The sequence below is a fragment of the Neolamprologus multifasciatus genome, chromosome 19 (assembly GCF_963576455.1).
Source record: "Neolamprologus multifasciatus chromosome 19, fNeoMul1.2, whole genome shotgun sequence".
Taxonomy (NCBI): Eukaryota; Metazoa; Chordata; class Actinopteri; order Cichliformes; family Cichlidae; genus Neolamprologus; species Neolamprologus multifasciatus.
Genome location: NC_140457.1, coordinates 1,674,370 through 1,691,416, shown reverse-complemented (window position 1 = coordinate 1,691,416; position 17,047 = coordinate 1,674,370). Strand labels below are relative to the sequence as shown.

The 17,047-nt window shown below is 49.6% G+C and overlaps 1 protein-coding gene across 9 annotated transcripts in view; it reads left to right on the top strand.

Moving 5' to 3' along the window:
- The window catches only part of LOC146495656 (AT-rich interactive domain-containing protein 1B-like), a 199,391-nt gene that overhangs the window by 166,690 nt on the left and 15,654 nt on the right, over positions 1–17,047 (top strand). For 6 of the 9 annotated variants that reach the window (XM_085143727.1, XM_085143720.1, XM_085143722.1 and 3 more), the window contains 6 exons: positions 4,403–4,724; positions 5,554–5,694; positions 11,098–11,222; positions 12,661–12,764; positions 14,824–15,018; positions 15,528–15,743. In XM_085143727.1, coding sequence (XP_084999853.1) covers positions 4,403–4,724; positions 5,554–5,694; positions 11,098–11,222; positions 12,661–12,764; positions 14,824–15,018; positions 15,528–15,743 — 1,103 coding nt within the window. The remainder of the gene's footprint in view (positions 1–4,402; positions 4,725–5,553; positions 5,695–11,097; positions 11,223–12,660; positions 12,765–14,823; positions 15,019–15,527; positions 15,744–17,047) is intronic. The other 3 variants (XM_085143725.1, XM_085143723.1, XM_085143724.1) reach the window with 1 other exon arrangement.

The following is a 17,047-nucleotide window of genomic DNA, read 5'->3' as shown; positions in this document are numbered from 1 at the left end:
TGTAATGGGTAACAGCATTTTGTCTTTTAGCCATTTCTCACACACACACACTAAAGCAGTTTGTAGCTCAGCAAAACACATAAAACAGTCTGGTGTCTGTAACTTTAAAGGCTACACGACTGCTTTTGTTATCCGCGGGTAAACGACTGTAGCTGGACTCGTGTAATCAGCTGCATAAGCTCCATCCTGCACACAGTTAATGTGATACATGAGTCTGCCGGAGGACACGGCCTCTCTGCAAATACTTACATATTTCTCTGCTTTTCAAGCGATCTTTGATCAGATAACAATAACCAGAGGTTTGCTGTTTGCGACTGTGTGTTAGAGCTGTTGCAGTGAGGCGGTCCAAACATTTAAGCTGCTCCGTGTTTATCGTGCTGCTTTGAAAGGCCGCTATATCCCAAGTTTACCTGATCTCAGCTGATATCGGGCTCTCCTCGAGACTCAAATGTCCTCAGCAGCTGTTTCCAAGACCTGCACTTGGACACGGTGCAGAGCAGCACACACACACGGGGGAGGAGGATATTATGCTATTACAGGAAAAAGATTCAGAGACTGTCTCAGCTCTGCTTTCTCTCCCACCCATCGCATAGTTCCCTCCACCACATACCCCCCTCCAGGGGTTAAGCACTCCACTGGTAATGACCGTGCTTCAGACAGGACTTTTAAGCCTTGGTGCCTTGCCGGAGCCACAGAGTAATTCAGCCAAAAAAAAAAGAAGAAGAAGAAGAAAGAAAAAAGCCATGACTCAAGCCAATGCCTAAGGGAGCGAGTGGATGTTTTTGGAGGAAATTGACAGTATGTGGAGCTCAGCAGCCCCAAGGCGCACCCCAGCCCGGCTCAGGCTCAGAAACCCTGCCGGGGAAGGTGCTGAGGTGGCTGGTAGAAGATGTGGGGGCCTCGGGCAAGAGGGGATGCTGCAAAAAAAAGAAATATATATATATATGCATCCCACCAAGCTGTGCATGAAAGCTCAGTGTAACAGTGTGAAGGAAGGAAGGAATCTGCGTCTGTATTGACCCGTCTGATGTCAAACATTTGAGGTGCTAAAGCTGATTAAACAGCTTTAAACAGACTTACAGTTATTTTATTAAGGAAAGCAGATTCATAACGATTCGAGGAGGAAACAGAGACGTCCTTGCTTCCTAAAGTATGATTACCGGCTCGATTATACTTGACACGCTACCCAGCTAAGCCCCACTCTCCCAGCCCACTCCCACATTCACAGAAAGGAAAAGAGGAAAAATGCTATTGAATTTTTTTATTTGTGTTCAGCCACATGTGCACATCCTGCCCACGCTCCCGTCCTTGGCAGCTCAAGCATGTAGCCATGTAATCTGCATCGCACTCCTCACTGATGGAGTTCACAGGTCCAGAGGCGGCACCGACGCACCTCGCGCCGCCGCAGACGGCAGCGCGGCCGCCTCGGCCGTTAGCGTCGGCGGGTCCGGCCTGCTGAGGAAGCAGTCGACGGTAATCTGCTCGGTCACGCTCCAGCTCTCCCGCAGGACTGCGGGGATTAAACCCGGCGCAGGATATAGCGTCCAACAAATGCGTGACCGTGCCGGGAATTTCCATGTAATTGTGAACGAAGCACCACGAGCGCTTCTCCTCCCCTCTATCGCGCTATAAATACCACCAAGACTCCCCAAAGGCACAAGTGCTGAGAAGCAGGCGAGAAACCAAGACTGAGCTACAAGGACACGAGAAGGTGCAAATAAGAAATGGCGTCCTCCTTTCCGCTGGTTAGTTTCCAGAGCAGCAGGAGTAACAGGCAGAGCCACGTCTGTGAATGCATTTTAATGCTAACATCGTATGCATGTGCATAATGACAGCTAACACTGCTCTGCATAAAACCAGAGTCAGAAAACATGCACATTTTTATATGAATTTCCTGACAGGAAGTGCTTTTTTCTGGAAGCATTTGGAAGTTAACATTAAGTTTTTCTCTTTTCCCCCTGAAGCGTTTTAAACATATCAGCACAGAGAGTCATTATTGCTTCTTTTTTTTCCAAATTGGACAAAATTTTACCTCAGCAATAATCCATCTTCCCCTTTTAATGTAATCTCACAGCACTTCCAAAGTCATTGAAAGCCCGAATGGCTCTTATGAAAACACCTACTGTAGGATTTTGAGGTTGAGCTCTCAGTCATTTTAAAAAGTGGGTTAGCGTGCTATCTGTCCTTGAAGAAGCATTCTGGCTCGGCACCAATCCTTCAGGAAGTGAATCATTCTTGTCAGGACAGAGCAAGGCTCTCATAGGGAAGCTTTACATTAACCCCATCCCGCGGTTACTCTGTCTTTCTGCTGTCAGCCGAGGCGACTGAGCCCACATCACTTTGAATGGTACTACATCAAAACTGATAAGTTCCCTCAGTGCGGCGTGCCGACTTAATGACACAGTTTTTCAAAACAGATTTAGCTTAGCACCTCACAGAAAGAAGAAATGCTAAGACAGCGAGGGAACACGCTGAGATGGAAAATTCCAGACGCTTCCTCGTTTTAGGTCCAGATGCTATAAACCAGCGGTCCCCAACCCCCGGGCCTCGGACCGGTACCGGGCCGCGAGAGTTGAGGCTCAGGTGTGAAATGTTTAGTTTTCAGGGTTTTTAAATTGTTTTCAGTGTTATTTTGTTATCGTTTTGATCGTTAACTCTGTTTTCCTGGGTCTTTTCACGTGTGTTAGGAATAAATCTTCTTATTTTTGGTTTGTTGTTTGGTGTTGACGCCTTAAAGGCCGGTCCATGAAAATATTGTCGGGCATAAACCGGTCCGTGGCGCAAAAAAGGTTGGAGACCGCTGCTATAAACGAACCCCTGGAATAGATGGCGGGCGGCCATGACCGTCCAGAGAGGGCTGAGAGAGGTTGCTGACCGGGGCCTTGCTCGTCCAGCGGAGCAGTCGGGCTGCAGAGCACCCCTCCCAGGATTTTCCACAGCGTCTCCGCTTCATTATGAGTGGAAGAAACGTGGAAATGCGTGTTTCAGTGCTCGCAAGCTCTCCGAAGTATTCCACATGCATTCACACAATCAAGCAGATGCACGCGCACACAGAGCGCACCATACATATCCTCCTGTGTTCGTTAGCAGGCATCCTTTCTTCCTGAACGCTTCCCTATTATAGCCCCAAAACCCTTGACAGGTGTCAGCTGCGCTCAGCTCACCGACTCACCAGAGCCTCCCCACAAATAATCCGCTTTCTCTTTTCCCATCTCCCACAGTAGATTTCATCACAGTTTCTGGACAAATTCAGGCGGAGTTGCTGACTTTTATGGGAAAGACTTTTATTTTGATTCAGTATAAATCCTATCTCGGGGGTTGGCGGGTGGGAGCGGTTCCCCCTCCCTCGCCGTCTGTCTGTCTTCCTCTCTTTCCGCCCCCTCGTGCTCTCTGTTGGACGAGCGGTCTTATGTCGTGTGGAAAGTGTCTCGAGGACACCGTGAAGCCGTTACCATATTCAGTATCGCCCCCCCCCGTGGAACATTGTCATCTAACTTCCCCTCGTTGGAGCGCACAGAAAAGCCTTCAGGTTTTAAAGAGACTTGATCCCCTTTTCCAGACATATTCTCAGGGGATTACGCAGCGAGGCCCAACTAAAGCACCCTTAATCAAATCAAAATAAATAGCCCCCTTCACAATGGAAGATGCCACTTTTCTATTTTGCGGGGGATTTGTCCCCTGTGGAAAAATCTCAGTGCCCAAATAGGGAATACGCTGTTATGCGCGCTGCGTGCCGTGGGTGTGGACGGCGCTCACACGTATAGGTGGCTGCTGCTGTGTCTGCTGCACGCGCGTGTTGTCTTTCAGCTGTTATTGAGGCTGGAGTCGAGCGAGGCTTTTAAAGCCAAAATGGAGGGGTTTAAGTGCGCCTTAGGAAAGCTCCTGGCGTCGTGGCGTCGTGGCACTCCGGGGCAGCGAGAAGCATTTACTGCAGATTAGAGCTCCTCTCAAGTGTTTCACAAAGTCAGCCTTAAGCTCGCCAATTGTTCCCAGGGCCACACAGCTCACCGGGCCACACCTCAGAGTGGGTCTCCTCGCATACGCGCAGGATGGCGGCGGCCGTGAATCACGGCGTAATCCCGCTCTTTACGCTCCGCGGCTGTCGCGGCATTATTTTCTTGATGGATGAAATTGCTGCATGTGTCACTGTGGTGGGTATACGAGCACCAGCTGACACGCACACTCCATTTGTCTCAAACCAGGTGATTGATACGACCCATCTGCAGCTCCGGTTTGTCACTGAAGCGATTTTGTGCCGTTCTCATAACCAAATCGTGGAATTTAGGAGGACGTCTGAAGCGACAGCCACGTTTACGTTTCAGGGACTCCGTCTGTGTAGCTTCTGATTTTCTGTGATCTTAATGAGCTTTTGTTGGCTGATTCACGTGTCGTCTTCTTCCAGGCAACTACCCACGGCCCTCCAACTACAGCGGCACAGCCAGCACCGGCTACAGCGGCCCCGGCCCCGGCGTAACCAACAGCCTGGGCATGAACGCTACCAGCCCCATGCACGGCCAGGGGCCCGGCCAGCCCGTGCCCGGAGGACGCGGCCACGGCCCAGGCAGCCAGAACAGGGCGTACCCGGCCATGGGTCCCACTTCTCCCAGCGTACCCCAGCCAGCTGGGCCCGGGATGGGTCCCCCTTCTTTGGGTAGCTCTAACCGCAAGACCCAGGAGGCAGCGGCGGCTGCCGTGCCGGGATCTGCCAACTCGGTGCACAACAGGTAAGAGCGCGGCTGCAAACTCAGCACATTAGTGGTGCATATGCTGCATGTGCATGCGAGCTAACGTATCCCAGCTGTAGCTGTAAGTGGTCCTGATGGTGAAAAATGTATTTTAGTGCGACTTGTGCCGTATGGTTACTGTACGCTACAATCCTGGGCCGGCGAGCTTCTCTGCCGTGCGTTAGCGTCTAACGAGAGGCATCGATCTGCCGGGCGTCTGTGTGCTGAAAAGCCCCGCAGAGGCTTCCTGAGCCACTTTCTTTTTCTCTGAGACTCTTTTCAGACGTGCAGGCAAGAGTTGTTCTCAGGGGCTCCACTCGTGCAACTGTCCCTATTTTCACACATCTCATAAAGCACCTGACATTTTGATATCTGGCTCTGTGCACCGAGTGCCGTTTTCTTGCAAAAAGAGATATATTGGCGCGAGAGCAGAAACATAAGAGAAGAAAAATGCAAACCGACTGTAAAAACACCAGAGAGCGCGGTGACACCGAGCACCTTAGCGCACATGCACGGCTCTTTGAAGCTCTAACGGCGTGTGAGTTCAGGGTATTATTTTCCATCGGGGCGGGAGCTGTGACTGCACGAGCGCTCGCAGCGTTGGAGGCAGAGGGGTTGTTGTGGGATTGTGTGGGCAGTAAACTTTCGCTGAACCCTGCCGGGGGAACTTGTGAAAACATCGCTCTTCTGAGAGGAAAGATGGCTTTCTGCAGCCGCGCCATTCTGGGTGCGCTTTTCCTAACAAATGCATCATGGGAGCAGCCTCGGCGGCGCTCAGATTAGCGTTCGCCAGTGTTCAACATTTCTCTTTTCTGTCGGCGGTCTGCAGGACGCCTCTGCACGCGAGGCCCCCAGCCCAGACGCAGCCCACCTCCACCCGCTGGCCCACACCCCACCATTCCTCCACCTGTCCACCGCCTTCACCCCCACCCCGACCTCATCCTCCATGCATCCATTCGCATCAACATAGGTAGGTCCACGCCCATCACCACGCTTGTGCCTTTAAATCAGTTTGTGTGTGGATGGCGGCGTGTCATGTGACCGAGCCGCGCTAAAACGACCACGGTGGCTTTTCTCGGCGCTGCGTCTGACAGCAAAACAAGAGGAGTCATCATCATTACCATTGTAATCGCTATCATCACCTTCATCATCATCACTGTAGTCATCAGTATCACAGGCGTCTCTTAGTCACTCTAATGGCAACAACAAGTGAGCGCCCCACTATCACACACACACACACACACACTGAGATACTCGGGGCTGCGTGCACTGTAACAGCATCGTGGGGGGAAGGCAGGGGAGGGGAGGAGTCTGACAGGGGGGGGTGATTAATTGCGTGCATCCGGGAGGCCCAATGCTGTCCACACACACACACACACACACACACACACACTTGCAGCAATGCAAATGCTACTCGAGCCGTTCAGAGATGGCTGAGTTGTCAATAAGAAGTGGCACGACATGATCCCCACTGCTGGGACCAATCAGACGGCCTGTCAGTCTCCCCTCAGACAGCAGCGAGGTGTTGCCGGCTGCGGCGGGCCTCTCTCGCTCTCTCGCTCTCTCTCGGCGTGTTTACAAATCTGCCTGTAAAGTCTGTTCACGTCTTCATCTGCGTCTCAACCTATTTTGATTTATTGTCAGCTGTGCAAGTATCCGCGGGCTCCTCTGTTCGCCGTTTCATCTCCATCTCCGCCATTAAGCCGTCGTTAACGTGTGTTTCTCCTTCTCTCGCCGCACTGCAAAGATCACGCCGGAAGCAGAGAGTCCGGCGCAGTGACAGCCGTCTCCTTTTGATTCTGCTCTTTGAAATGCGCGCCGGCTCGCCAGTCGTTAGCGTTTGTTTAAACCGCGGCTTCACTTCCACGGCGCTGGAGAAAATAATGGAGCAGACGCCGGATGCTTAGAACAACAAAAGACTTTTATGAACTAGCTCGTGTTAAAAAAGAGAAATGTGCCAACAAATGAGACGATTGGTTTGCAAAGCAGATCGGTGTTCACAATGTGAATAATCTGCCGCCTTCTTTATTTAGAATTCCGAGTTGTTCGGATAAAAACGTAAATTAGTCTCCTCTGCTGGCAGAAGTGTGTTTTTGACTTATTTCAGACTAAAATGTGCCAGAATGTTTTGTCGTGATGGACATTTTTGCAGAGCGCCTGCCGCCTGTCTCACCTTCGCTGTTGTTCTCGTCTGCTGTCGATCATTCCGATCCTTTCATCCCTCCTCGTCTGCTCCTCTTCCCTCTCCTCCCACCTGTTTCGCTCTTTTTTACCAACTGTATCGCCCTCTTTGTCTCCGTGCAGCTCTGTTCTCCTACCCAGACTGTTTTATCTCGCTCAGTCTTTCTTCCTCCCAATTTGCTTTTTCTTCTCCGCTGTCTCCAGCTCAGCCTTGTTATGTTTTTCTTCCTCAGATCCCACTTTAGAACATCTGAGGGAGATCAGGAGAAAATTGGCCTCCGAAAAACCTGCAGTTAAAGGCTCCAGCACCCCGTTTGCGCTCCAGAGCTCAGTGCAACATCGTGAAACATTGTCAAACCCGGTTCTTCTCTGTCTGAGAAACAAGTTGTTAGTCGTACCGCGTGTCTAGTTTTGCTCTTTGATGCATTAACCGGGACTGCCACAGTCGCCCAACCTTCCAAATCAGGGGCTAGTCGAGCAGTGAGATCACTGCCTGGTCTCTGCTTCCTTTAACACATGCCTTCACTACATCTCCACTAATAATCCTCCACATTTCTGCCTCTCATGCCTCATCTTCGTCCTCTGCTGGCTCACGCACTCTCTTCATTACACCAACCGACAGAATTTTAGAGAGGAGGGCCGCGCGAGGCTGCAGGTCGGAGCTGCGATTAAATCTTTGCAAAGTGTTCAATAGGGAGCGTTTCCCCCCCCCCGAGCCACGAATCAGAAACAAATGTTGCACCTTTGTGGGTTGAACCTGTTGAACCTTTGATAAAGTTTGGTGACGATGCAGCTCAGTGGGTCTCATGGAAAACGCTGAGGTGAAAAGTTTACGTTCAAATAAGGCGAGTGAGGTCGGAGCGTGTTTGGAAAAATGCACCAGTACACTTATTTTTTTGGTGGGGGGGGGGGTTGATGTTAGGGATTTTTCGCTTTTGGAAAAGAGGCAAACACAAAGTATTAAAAGGTATAAGCTTTTCTTGGCAGCAGCTTCTGAGGACAGAATTGGGTTTTCAAATGACTTTCCAACGCTGCCGGCGACACTCTACAAAAAGTTCCCGGAGCTATAGGAACGGCGAACTGTCGGAAAAATAAGCACTTAGCAGAAGAAGAGCAAAGCTCGGGAAAAAAGAGAAGCCGTAAATAAAAAGGAAATTGAAGGGAGAAAAATGTTGGAAGAGGGAAGAAGAGAAGAGAGGAGAGTGCTCCCAGGCAAATCCTCGCCAAATAATTCATTTCTGACCTCCTTAGTAAGTAAATTTGCTAAATAAATAAGAGCAGCGCTTGAATGTCAAGAACGGGGGATGCTGCCTGTGGCGCTTTGTCGCTCGCAGTCTTGGCAGCGCTGCGGAGCGCTCTGCTTTCATTAGATGGGTAAAATAAATGGCTTCTCCTCCATCCATCCATCCTGAGCCGTTTGATGTTTGGGAAGGAGGGGCGGGAGACGGGAGAGGAGCTGTTTCTGGATTTAATATGTTAAAAGCTGTCCTTTTATTTTTTGTTGGGGGTTTATTCTGGTTTACCCTGCGAGTGTGTGTGTGTGGGGGGGGGTTGAGTCAGGAGTTGGAGGAGCAATGAGCCCGAGCTGCCCTGACAACAGATTGGTCCATATATAATTCATAGCCTCCAGTCGATCCACTCCATCCTTCCATCCAGCAGCCTCTCCGGCTTTTCTCTCGCCTCCTCCTGCACACGCAGCGAGCTCAGGGATCAATGGAGAGGGCCGCTCAGCCGTCGCACGGTCCCGCAGTCCGGCCGCCGCTGTCTCGTCCGGTTAGCCGAGCCGAGACGGCGTCAGCGCGGCCTGTCGCTGCAAATGAAGGACAAAGGCGCCGCCACTTCCAGAGAGACACCGTCAGCTGGTTGGCTGGCACCTCGTAACCATGGCATCCCCTTGGCAACGGCACCCACCCGAACACAAGGACACGCTCAAACACACTTCGGCACACACGCTAACCCGTGGTGTGAAAGTGGCCTTCTCCGATGCCCTTCACACATGTGGACTGAATAGACGAGAGCTCTGCGCGCGCGTGTGTGTGTGTTTGTGTGTGTTTGTGTACGTGTGTGTGTTTGTGTGTGTGTGTAATTAGGGAATAAACGGGGTTAGTGAAGGACAGTGATGGTGGAGCATCAATACGATTCTTGCCGCTCTTAAAGTGACAGGAGTCATTTTTTAAACCCAAACAAAAGCTCGAGTGAAAAATCTGCATTTTCACGTGTTTCCCTTTCAGCACGAGAGCGCTCCAACTTAGCCGCCACTCGGCGAGTAAACTCATACTTCCCCCTCACTGTTGCACTTTCTCCTCAGGCCACTCCTCGACAACAAACTGCGAGTGCAGTGGACTGATGGCGCTAGGATGGATGTTTCCGTGTGTGCGCTCCCTCAGTTTAGTCTCATGGAACAGCGATTACCTCCAGCTCTGGGGCCCTGAGCTGAAAATACGCCCCCCATCGGTCCACCGGGGACCCCCCCCCCCCCCCCCCCCCCCCCCCCCCCCCACACACACACACACACACACACTCTGGCTTCTTCTTCCCTAATTCCCTCCTGCCTCCTTTCCTCCCTCCTTCCTCTCCATCCCTCCTTTCTTCCCCCTCTCCTCTCTCTGCGGCAACAGGATGCTTTTTTTCCACCCGGCACAAAGGTGCCCAAGAGCAAGATGAATGCGCCGTGCTTGCCCCCACCCCCCAACCCCCGATGGCGGCACATGCATATATTAAGTGTGATTAAACGCTGTGCGGTGCCTCCATCAAGTGCTTTCTAATGGGCTTTTTTATGACATGAATTAGTCATAATGGGAGAGCGCCACAGTCGAAAACCACCAACCACTGTTGTTGTTGTTTAGTTGATTTGGATTTTTCACCGTTCAGCTTAAGTTCTGGCGAGGGGCGTTTTTACAGTACGCGGATAAACGAGGTTCGGAGGCTTTTGGCGCGTTTAGACTCGTTTCTCGTCGTCGCTCTGCTTCGTGGGAGTTTGCATGCAGAATACATTTTTGCTTGAGAAGGTGCAGCGATCAAAAGGTACATTTATTTCTGTGACTTGACTCACGCGGAGCTTTTTAGGGAACACGTAGGCAGCGAACGAAGGAGTCTATGCCCCCGCCGCCGCCGCCCCACCCCATTATAGGGAAATGGGGCCAGATAAGCGTGGATTTGGTGTGCTTGTTTCTTTGCCACGGAGCTCCCCTGTGCACCTCAGCCCCCATAGAGGGATTACATATGTATCATCAGCCGTGCTCTATGACTAATTACATCTGTGAGATGAGATTATGGGGAGGTTTACCAAGCCAATCCCTCCTCTCAGGCAATGTGTATCGCTTCCAACACGAGGTATTACATTATGTGTCTGTGTGGAAGAGAGAGCGATGCCAGTTCGGGGGGATTGAGTGACAGAAATCCGCACAAACATTTTTCCTTCTTTATGTTTTCCTTCCTTCCTTCCTTCCCTCCTCTGCTCACCTCGCTTCCTCCCGTGTTTGAGGCCTCTCCTCACCTCACGTCCCTTTTCTCCCTCTTCGTACGGTTGTCCGGGAGATAATCTCGAGTCAGCAGGAGATAGAGCAAATTGTTCCAAACACGGTGTTCCCTTTCAGCCTCTGTGTCACCGGCCTGGCGTGCAACGATAGACGCCGCCTTCAATCAAACGCACATGGATGGCTGGTGTTCAGCAGGTTGCAGATAAGCCCCTCTGATGTCACTCGCGACACCATGTGATGAGCGCCCGAGAGAGACGGGGGAGGCTGAGCGGCATTGATTTTTGCCGTCACTATGGCAACAAATAACATGATCCTCTCCAAAAGCACACCTTAATTAGTTAAATTATGACTTGTGTGATGGAGAGGAAGGAAGAGAGGGAGGGAGGGAGGCTGTGGAGGAGATGGGGGATAGAAGAGCTTTTCTTTTTCTGATGTTCGGTGCTCATCTTCAATCTTTTGGAGGAGCGGCGTGTTTGATCAGGGATCTGTTGCGCTCTTTGCTTTTTATCGCGACTCTCAGATATACATGCAGCTCAGTTTTCCCTGCAACAATAAAGCAGCGCAGCAGTGACAGGCTGCCAAATATCATCCCTGTATGATTATGTGACTTCTGTTCCTCTGCAGCTTTCACTGTTACTCGCTTATTTCTCCACATCGTGAATCCAGCTGGAGTCATCCCGACTAAATCTGCCAATTTTTTCTTTCTATTGTAGGCAGAGCAACTATCAAGGCCCCGGCATGAGCCAAGCCAGCGCTGTCCCCTACAGTCAGGTGGCGGGCAGCAACGCCGCGGCCACAGGCAACGCACAAGGTCCGGGCTACAACATGCCTCCTTCAGGTATTTCACTAATGCCAGCGTGTTGTAGAGGAAAAAGCTCGTAAACAAAGGCCCACAAACATTGCCGTCCCCTGCAGGACATTTAGGACAGAACGCAGCTGAGCTGCAGTTTTAAATCTTTGCATTATTTGCATGCAGTTGTGTTTCTGCAGCATGAAACTTTGAAATCCTCACATGGCTCTCGTAGCGCTTCCAGAGCTTCTGTGTTTTGCTGTTTTTGCCCAAAACATGTAAAATGAGCCTTTTGTATCCACACGTGTGCCCCCGCCTGCAGGCCGCCTTCAACACATATCCAAGGGTTGGGATCGCTCCTTGTTCCCTCCCAGCTAGCTTTACTTTAGCTTAAATAAAGTTGATACTTAGTTACAGCTGATCTAATCTGAATCGTCTTGAATCTGCAGAAAACATGTTGATACAATAATGTCGAACCTTTATGGCAGCATCGAAGTGATGTTTCTATCAGTGCACCTACTCAGAGACACAGCGTAGGTCACGTGACCGAGTCAAAGACTAAAGAGTTGCGTTATGACGCTCTTCTGAAGAGCCGGCCCTTCAGCAAGGAGAGCGTAACGCAGTGCATCGGTTTTTCTTTCCCGCCCGGCTGCATTGCTGCAGATTTTCCAAAATGAAGCTCTTATTTAAAGCCATACATCAGAACGCGTGACATTTGTAAAACTTGAGCCAAATTAAAGCGCCAAGGTTCCTCAAAACTCATCTGGTTTGCCCCTGGGCGCGTAAAAAGCCTTCGGTTTGCCCGCCGCGGCACAGCGCACACAGAGGGGAGCCTTGCACCCAAGGACCTCTCCTTTCTGCTAATAAGAAATATGCAGCTCGCACTTTGAAAAGTAGTCTTAAGGAGCTCAACTCTTCTTCACTTACAAACCTAATGAAGGCACACAAACATCTTAGAAAACAGAAACGCGTGTTGTCAGCCAACATCTCGTCAACGCTAACCTTTACGTTCTCTCCGCACTTTGAATATGTGAGAACATGAATGACTTCTTCCAAGTTGCTTTTAGCGGATTCTTATCTTATTCTCTTTCTGCGTCATCCTTAAGAAACAGTCTTTTTATACGGCTGTCTCCCATTCAGGATGAATGGGCGGACAGGCTTTAGGGAGGCCTTGAGAGCACAAAAGCAAAGAAGCTCAGCAGCAGAAAGACATTAAAGCATTTTCCATTGTCTGACTGTGACTGTGACATTATACAGAGCATTGTGCAGCAGCTTTCAGTCCACGCGGTGAAGGCACCATTCATTTAAGGAGTTTAACCCAATTGAATGTAGCAGAATACACAAACATGCCTGAAATCTCTCTTTACTCTTTATTCTGCTCCGTCGTGGAAAAACTTAAAAAATGTGCAAATTCAGAGCATATTTGATGTTTGTGAGAAGTTTGGTGCAACTGCTTCGAGTCAACGTTTGCTCGTTGCTGTTGAAGGATCCACGGGAATGTCAGGAGACGGCATAATGAGCCCAGATGCCAAACCGAAAACGGAGGTGAAAGATGACGGCGGCCCCGCCAGCGAGCCCCACAAACCAAAGGTAACTCCTTGACCATCTCCCACTTCCTCTCCCCTCTCTTTCGTTTGTAAATGTTCTTCTTAATGTTCCCCCGCTAACGAAGCAGACCAGTCCTGATGAGCGGATGCTGCCGTCTCGCTGTTGTTTTCTCACCATATTTAATGATTTGTTTAACATTTACCGTTCCTAATGTTTTCCTCGCTTTGTTTTTGCCCCCAGCACTCTCTTCTTGCTGATGTTTTGCACAGACAGAGGGGGCTTGGCATCTGCACACATGTACATCCACGCAAGCAAACACAGCGCCGACACACACAGCATGCACGATGGAAAACACACACTCTAACTAGCCCTCTCCGTCTGTGTCACACACACACTGCTGACTTCTCATTTTGCCCGACAATAGCGGCTCAGCAACAACAGAACTCTGCTCTTTGCTCTTTCCTACCCCCTCCTCTTGTTTTTGCTTAACAACGTTCCTCCGAGTCACGCACACGCACGCTGCCTCCATCACATCCACTGCACATCTTTTCCCTCAAAAATCTGTCTTTTCTTTTGCTGATTATGGTAGTAGGTCTTCTGAATTATTTAAGGCAGTCAGAGCAGAAAGACCCCCGGTGCTCCCGAAAGAGATGATCTGTCTGCCAAGAGAGGGAAGAGGAGGGAGAAAGATAAGGTTTTGCTGACATGAGCGTTCTGCACACAGTCCAGAAGCACTTGTCAAGCTGTTGTTCCCTCTTTTACACACTCTCACACTCACAGACACACAGTTAAACCAGGGAGACTAAATGCATGTTAAATTCATTACATGCAGACGTCTTATCCATGCATGAAGCCTTGCTGTTCTGCCACACACTGCACAGGCTTGTGGTTGCAGTGAAGCAGCAGAGGTCCAGCTTGGCTGTGTGAGGTTTTGCAGGCTGGTGTAAACTGTTTGTTTGCAGCTCGGCTCTCGCAATGAGAAGAATTTCTTTCAGCTCGTTTTTGTGACATATTTCCGTTTCTGTGGTCCTGCTGTAACCTCAGTCCTGTTTTTGGAATTCCAGAGGAACTATTCCTGGAAATTCCAATAATATTTTTCATTAAATTTTTCCTTTCCAGTCACCTTTCTCACTCTCTATGTGTTAACAGACCTCTCTGCATTGAATCATATCTGTTATTAATCTCTGTCTCTCTTCCACAGCATGTCTTTATCCTGTCTTCCTTCTCTCACCCCAACCAATCACAGCAGATGGCCCCGCCCCTCCCTGAGCCTGGTTCTGCTGGAGGTTTCTTCCTGTTAAAAGGGAGTTTTTCCTTCCCACTGTCGCCAAAGTGCTGCTCATAGGGGGTCATATGATTGTTGGGCTTTTCTCTGTATCTATGAAGGCGACTTTTGTTGTGATTTGGCGCTATATAAATAAAACTGAATTGAATTGAATTAAAAGCAACCAATCCCTAATGCCGTTGGAAGCTCGGGTGTCTTTAAACGGCGTGCTCGGTGCTGTCACAGACGAATATTTCGTTATTCGTCAGGATCAGTTTGGCCGATCTGGCTTCAGGATATGAAACAAACTCGGGGGGATGCAGACTGGTTGCATCCTGTTACAGCACCACGCTCTGATTCATCCGGTGAGATCGACCTGTTCTTTTTCAGTTTGTAAAGGCTGAATGGCTCTGTGCTTGATTGACGTCTGCAAACAGCTGAATTCAAAGATGGGGAGGTCTGACCAATGCTTTTGTCCGAGCAGCGACACTCATAAAGTCAGGAAAACACTCAAAATCAAATTCTCTGATGTTGTAAAGGTCTTCTGTTGTACTAATGTACCAGTGCACCTGTTGTACTAATGAGCTCCTATTTCATAAATATCCTTGAGTAGTTTTTGTATCCACAGTCCAGAAACCCAGCGGCTATCATCTGACCTCTGAGTCAGTGTGTGCGCTCCACTGAGGAATGAGGATCAGTTATAATAAAGCTAAAGCATGGTCAGGTGATAGCTGACGGTTTTGAGTTGCCTTCCACAGTGACTGTTATCCTGCATCCAGCCAATCAGATGTTTCTGTGCAGCGCTGAGCAGTAATCCCGCTGCTCTCTCTTTAACAGCTCCCGGACGTTTACGTCAACAATAACAGCAGCGGCGGCTCCCAGCAGTGCGTGTCCCAGCCACCCACTCCGGGCGGCGCCCTACCCGTACCCTCACCCCTCTCACCCAGCCCCGCCAGCCTCTCCTCCTACCACGGAGATGACAGCGACAGCATCAGCAGCCCCCCCTGGCCTCTCAAGACTCCCTCCAGCCCCGTAAGAACCAGACGCCATCCTGCATGGATGCATTTATGCACAAAAAGCGTGTTTCCGTGTAGTCACTGGAAACCTGCTTGTTAGCGCACAGACATCCTCCTGAAGCAGGATTAAAGTTTGGTGCGATTAACTCCACCGGTCTGTGCAGGAACTGCGGCTGCACACGCTAAACCAAATGCTTTAGAGACGTATTTATTTTTACTTGGTCATTCAACCAGCAGCCGACTCAGAATGTGTAAATAAGGAATGAATTTTTAATGATGCCCGTGGGAAGAGTGGCTTACTGTGGAAAAGAACAATATCCTGCAGAACAGAGCATGTACTGTATATCACATATACACTGACTCTGAGTTTTCCTGATTAGCGCGTCTTTATTTACGTTATGCATCTGCATGAGAGGGCAGAAAACAACCTGACTTAGTGCTTTTATACATCTTGTATTCAAATAAAATGTCTCAGATTCAGAGTTTAATCAGGTATTTTTCTCCTCTGCTTATGTGCATCTGCAGAAAGCCAACCCTAACGCCTCTCCGTTCAGCGGCGACCGAATCGCACGGCTGTACGAGCTCGGTGGAGAGCCGGAGAGGCGAGGCTGGGTGGAGCGATACCTGAACTTCATGGAGGAGCGGGGCACACCTGTGAGTCAGCTTCCCACTGTGGGCAAGAAGCCGCTGGACCTGTGGAAGCTCTACATGGCGGTTCGGGAAATAGGAGGCCTCGCCATGGTAAGGCGCAGGAAGCGTTAGACACAGACTTGAATGTGGAGGAGCTCGTATTCTCACGCAGCCAAATCATTTCGCTCCGCTCGCTCTTTGGCTGCTTAGTATTCTTCATAAATCTCCACGGCATATGGCGAGCTTGTAAATGTTGAGAAATGTTCTCAGGAGAATGAGATGCATCAAATTAACCTCGGAGAAAGCTGCCTACGTCCTGAAACCAGCTCCAAGCATGTCGTTCCTCATGTGATAAAAATGTGAAATTAATATACCGGCAAAGTCAGGTTAGGCAGAAAGACGGAAAACTGGAAGCAAAAGTATACGGACACCTGACGGATACTCGTGTTTAGGGATGGGTATCGTTTAGGTTTTATCCGATACCGGTACCAAACCGGTACTTTTGAAACGGTGCCGGTGCTTAAACGGTGCTCAAACCGGTGCTTAAGAATGAAGAACACAAAATTGGTCCAAAAACCTCTCATGTTCAGCTGTTTTTTTGTAAAAAGATAACAATGTTAGCCTTTTCTGCAGCTATGGGGCATATATGGTATCACTCTTGGCTGGAAGCAGCTTAAACAATGGAAAAAACACAAACTTTGTCCAAAAACCTCTCATGTTTAACTGTTTTCCACTTTTTCTTTGGTCATTTTAGCCTTTTTGGCCAGGGTGAAGGGAGTATCTGCCATCAAACAAGAAGACAGCTGCATGTAGCTATGATGGTGTTTGCTAGTTCACCTTACATGCATTAATGTAATAACGTGGTTAGCCTACTCAACGTAAATTACACACGAACAACATTAAGCTACTCACGCAGAGAAGAACGGCTGCTGCTGCATCATCATCCTCATCATTTCTGCTACACTGGCAGGGCTAGGGGCCAGGACTCTCCTCTTCGGGTTTTTGGGGGATGTTGCTAACTCCGGGTCGATAACAGGCACCACACCCGCAGTAGATGTGCTCGGTGTGAGGTCTCGCAGCAAGCTATCAAATACGGCGCATTTCTCAGCTTTTAAAAAACGCTATGCGTCGCCAGGTGTTTCATCAGATTTGAGGTGTTACCTCCTTTGACAGTATCACAGTATCAGCTTAAAGCACTTGTTGCAGCTGCTGAGTTTGCATCTTTTGCTGTGAAGTACAGCCAGACTTTGACCGCTTCGCCTTGGGCATTTTTAATCTGTAGCTCTGCTCTAAAAGAACGTACGTACCTGGGCCCGCCTACTATCCTCGGAAACGTAAAATGATTGGCTAGAATCTAAAGTGTATCACAGCTCAGGAAAAAAAAGCACCGAAAAAAAGCACCGAAATGTGCGCTG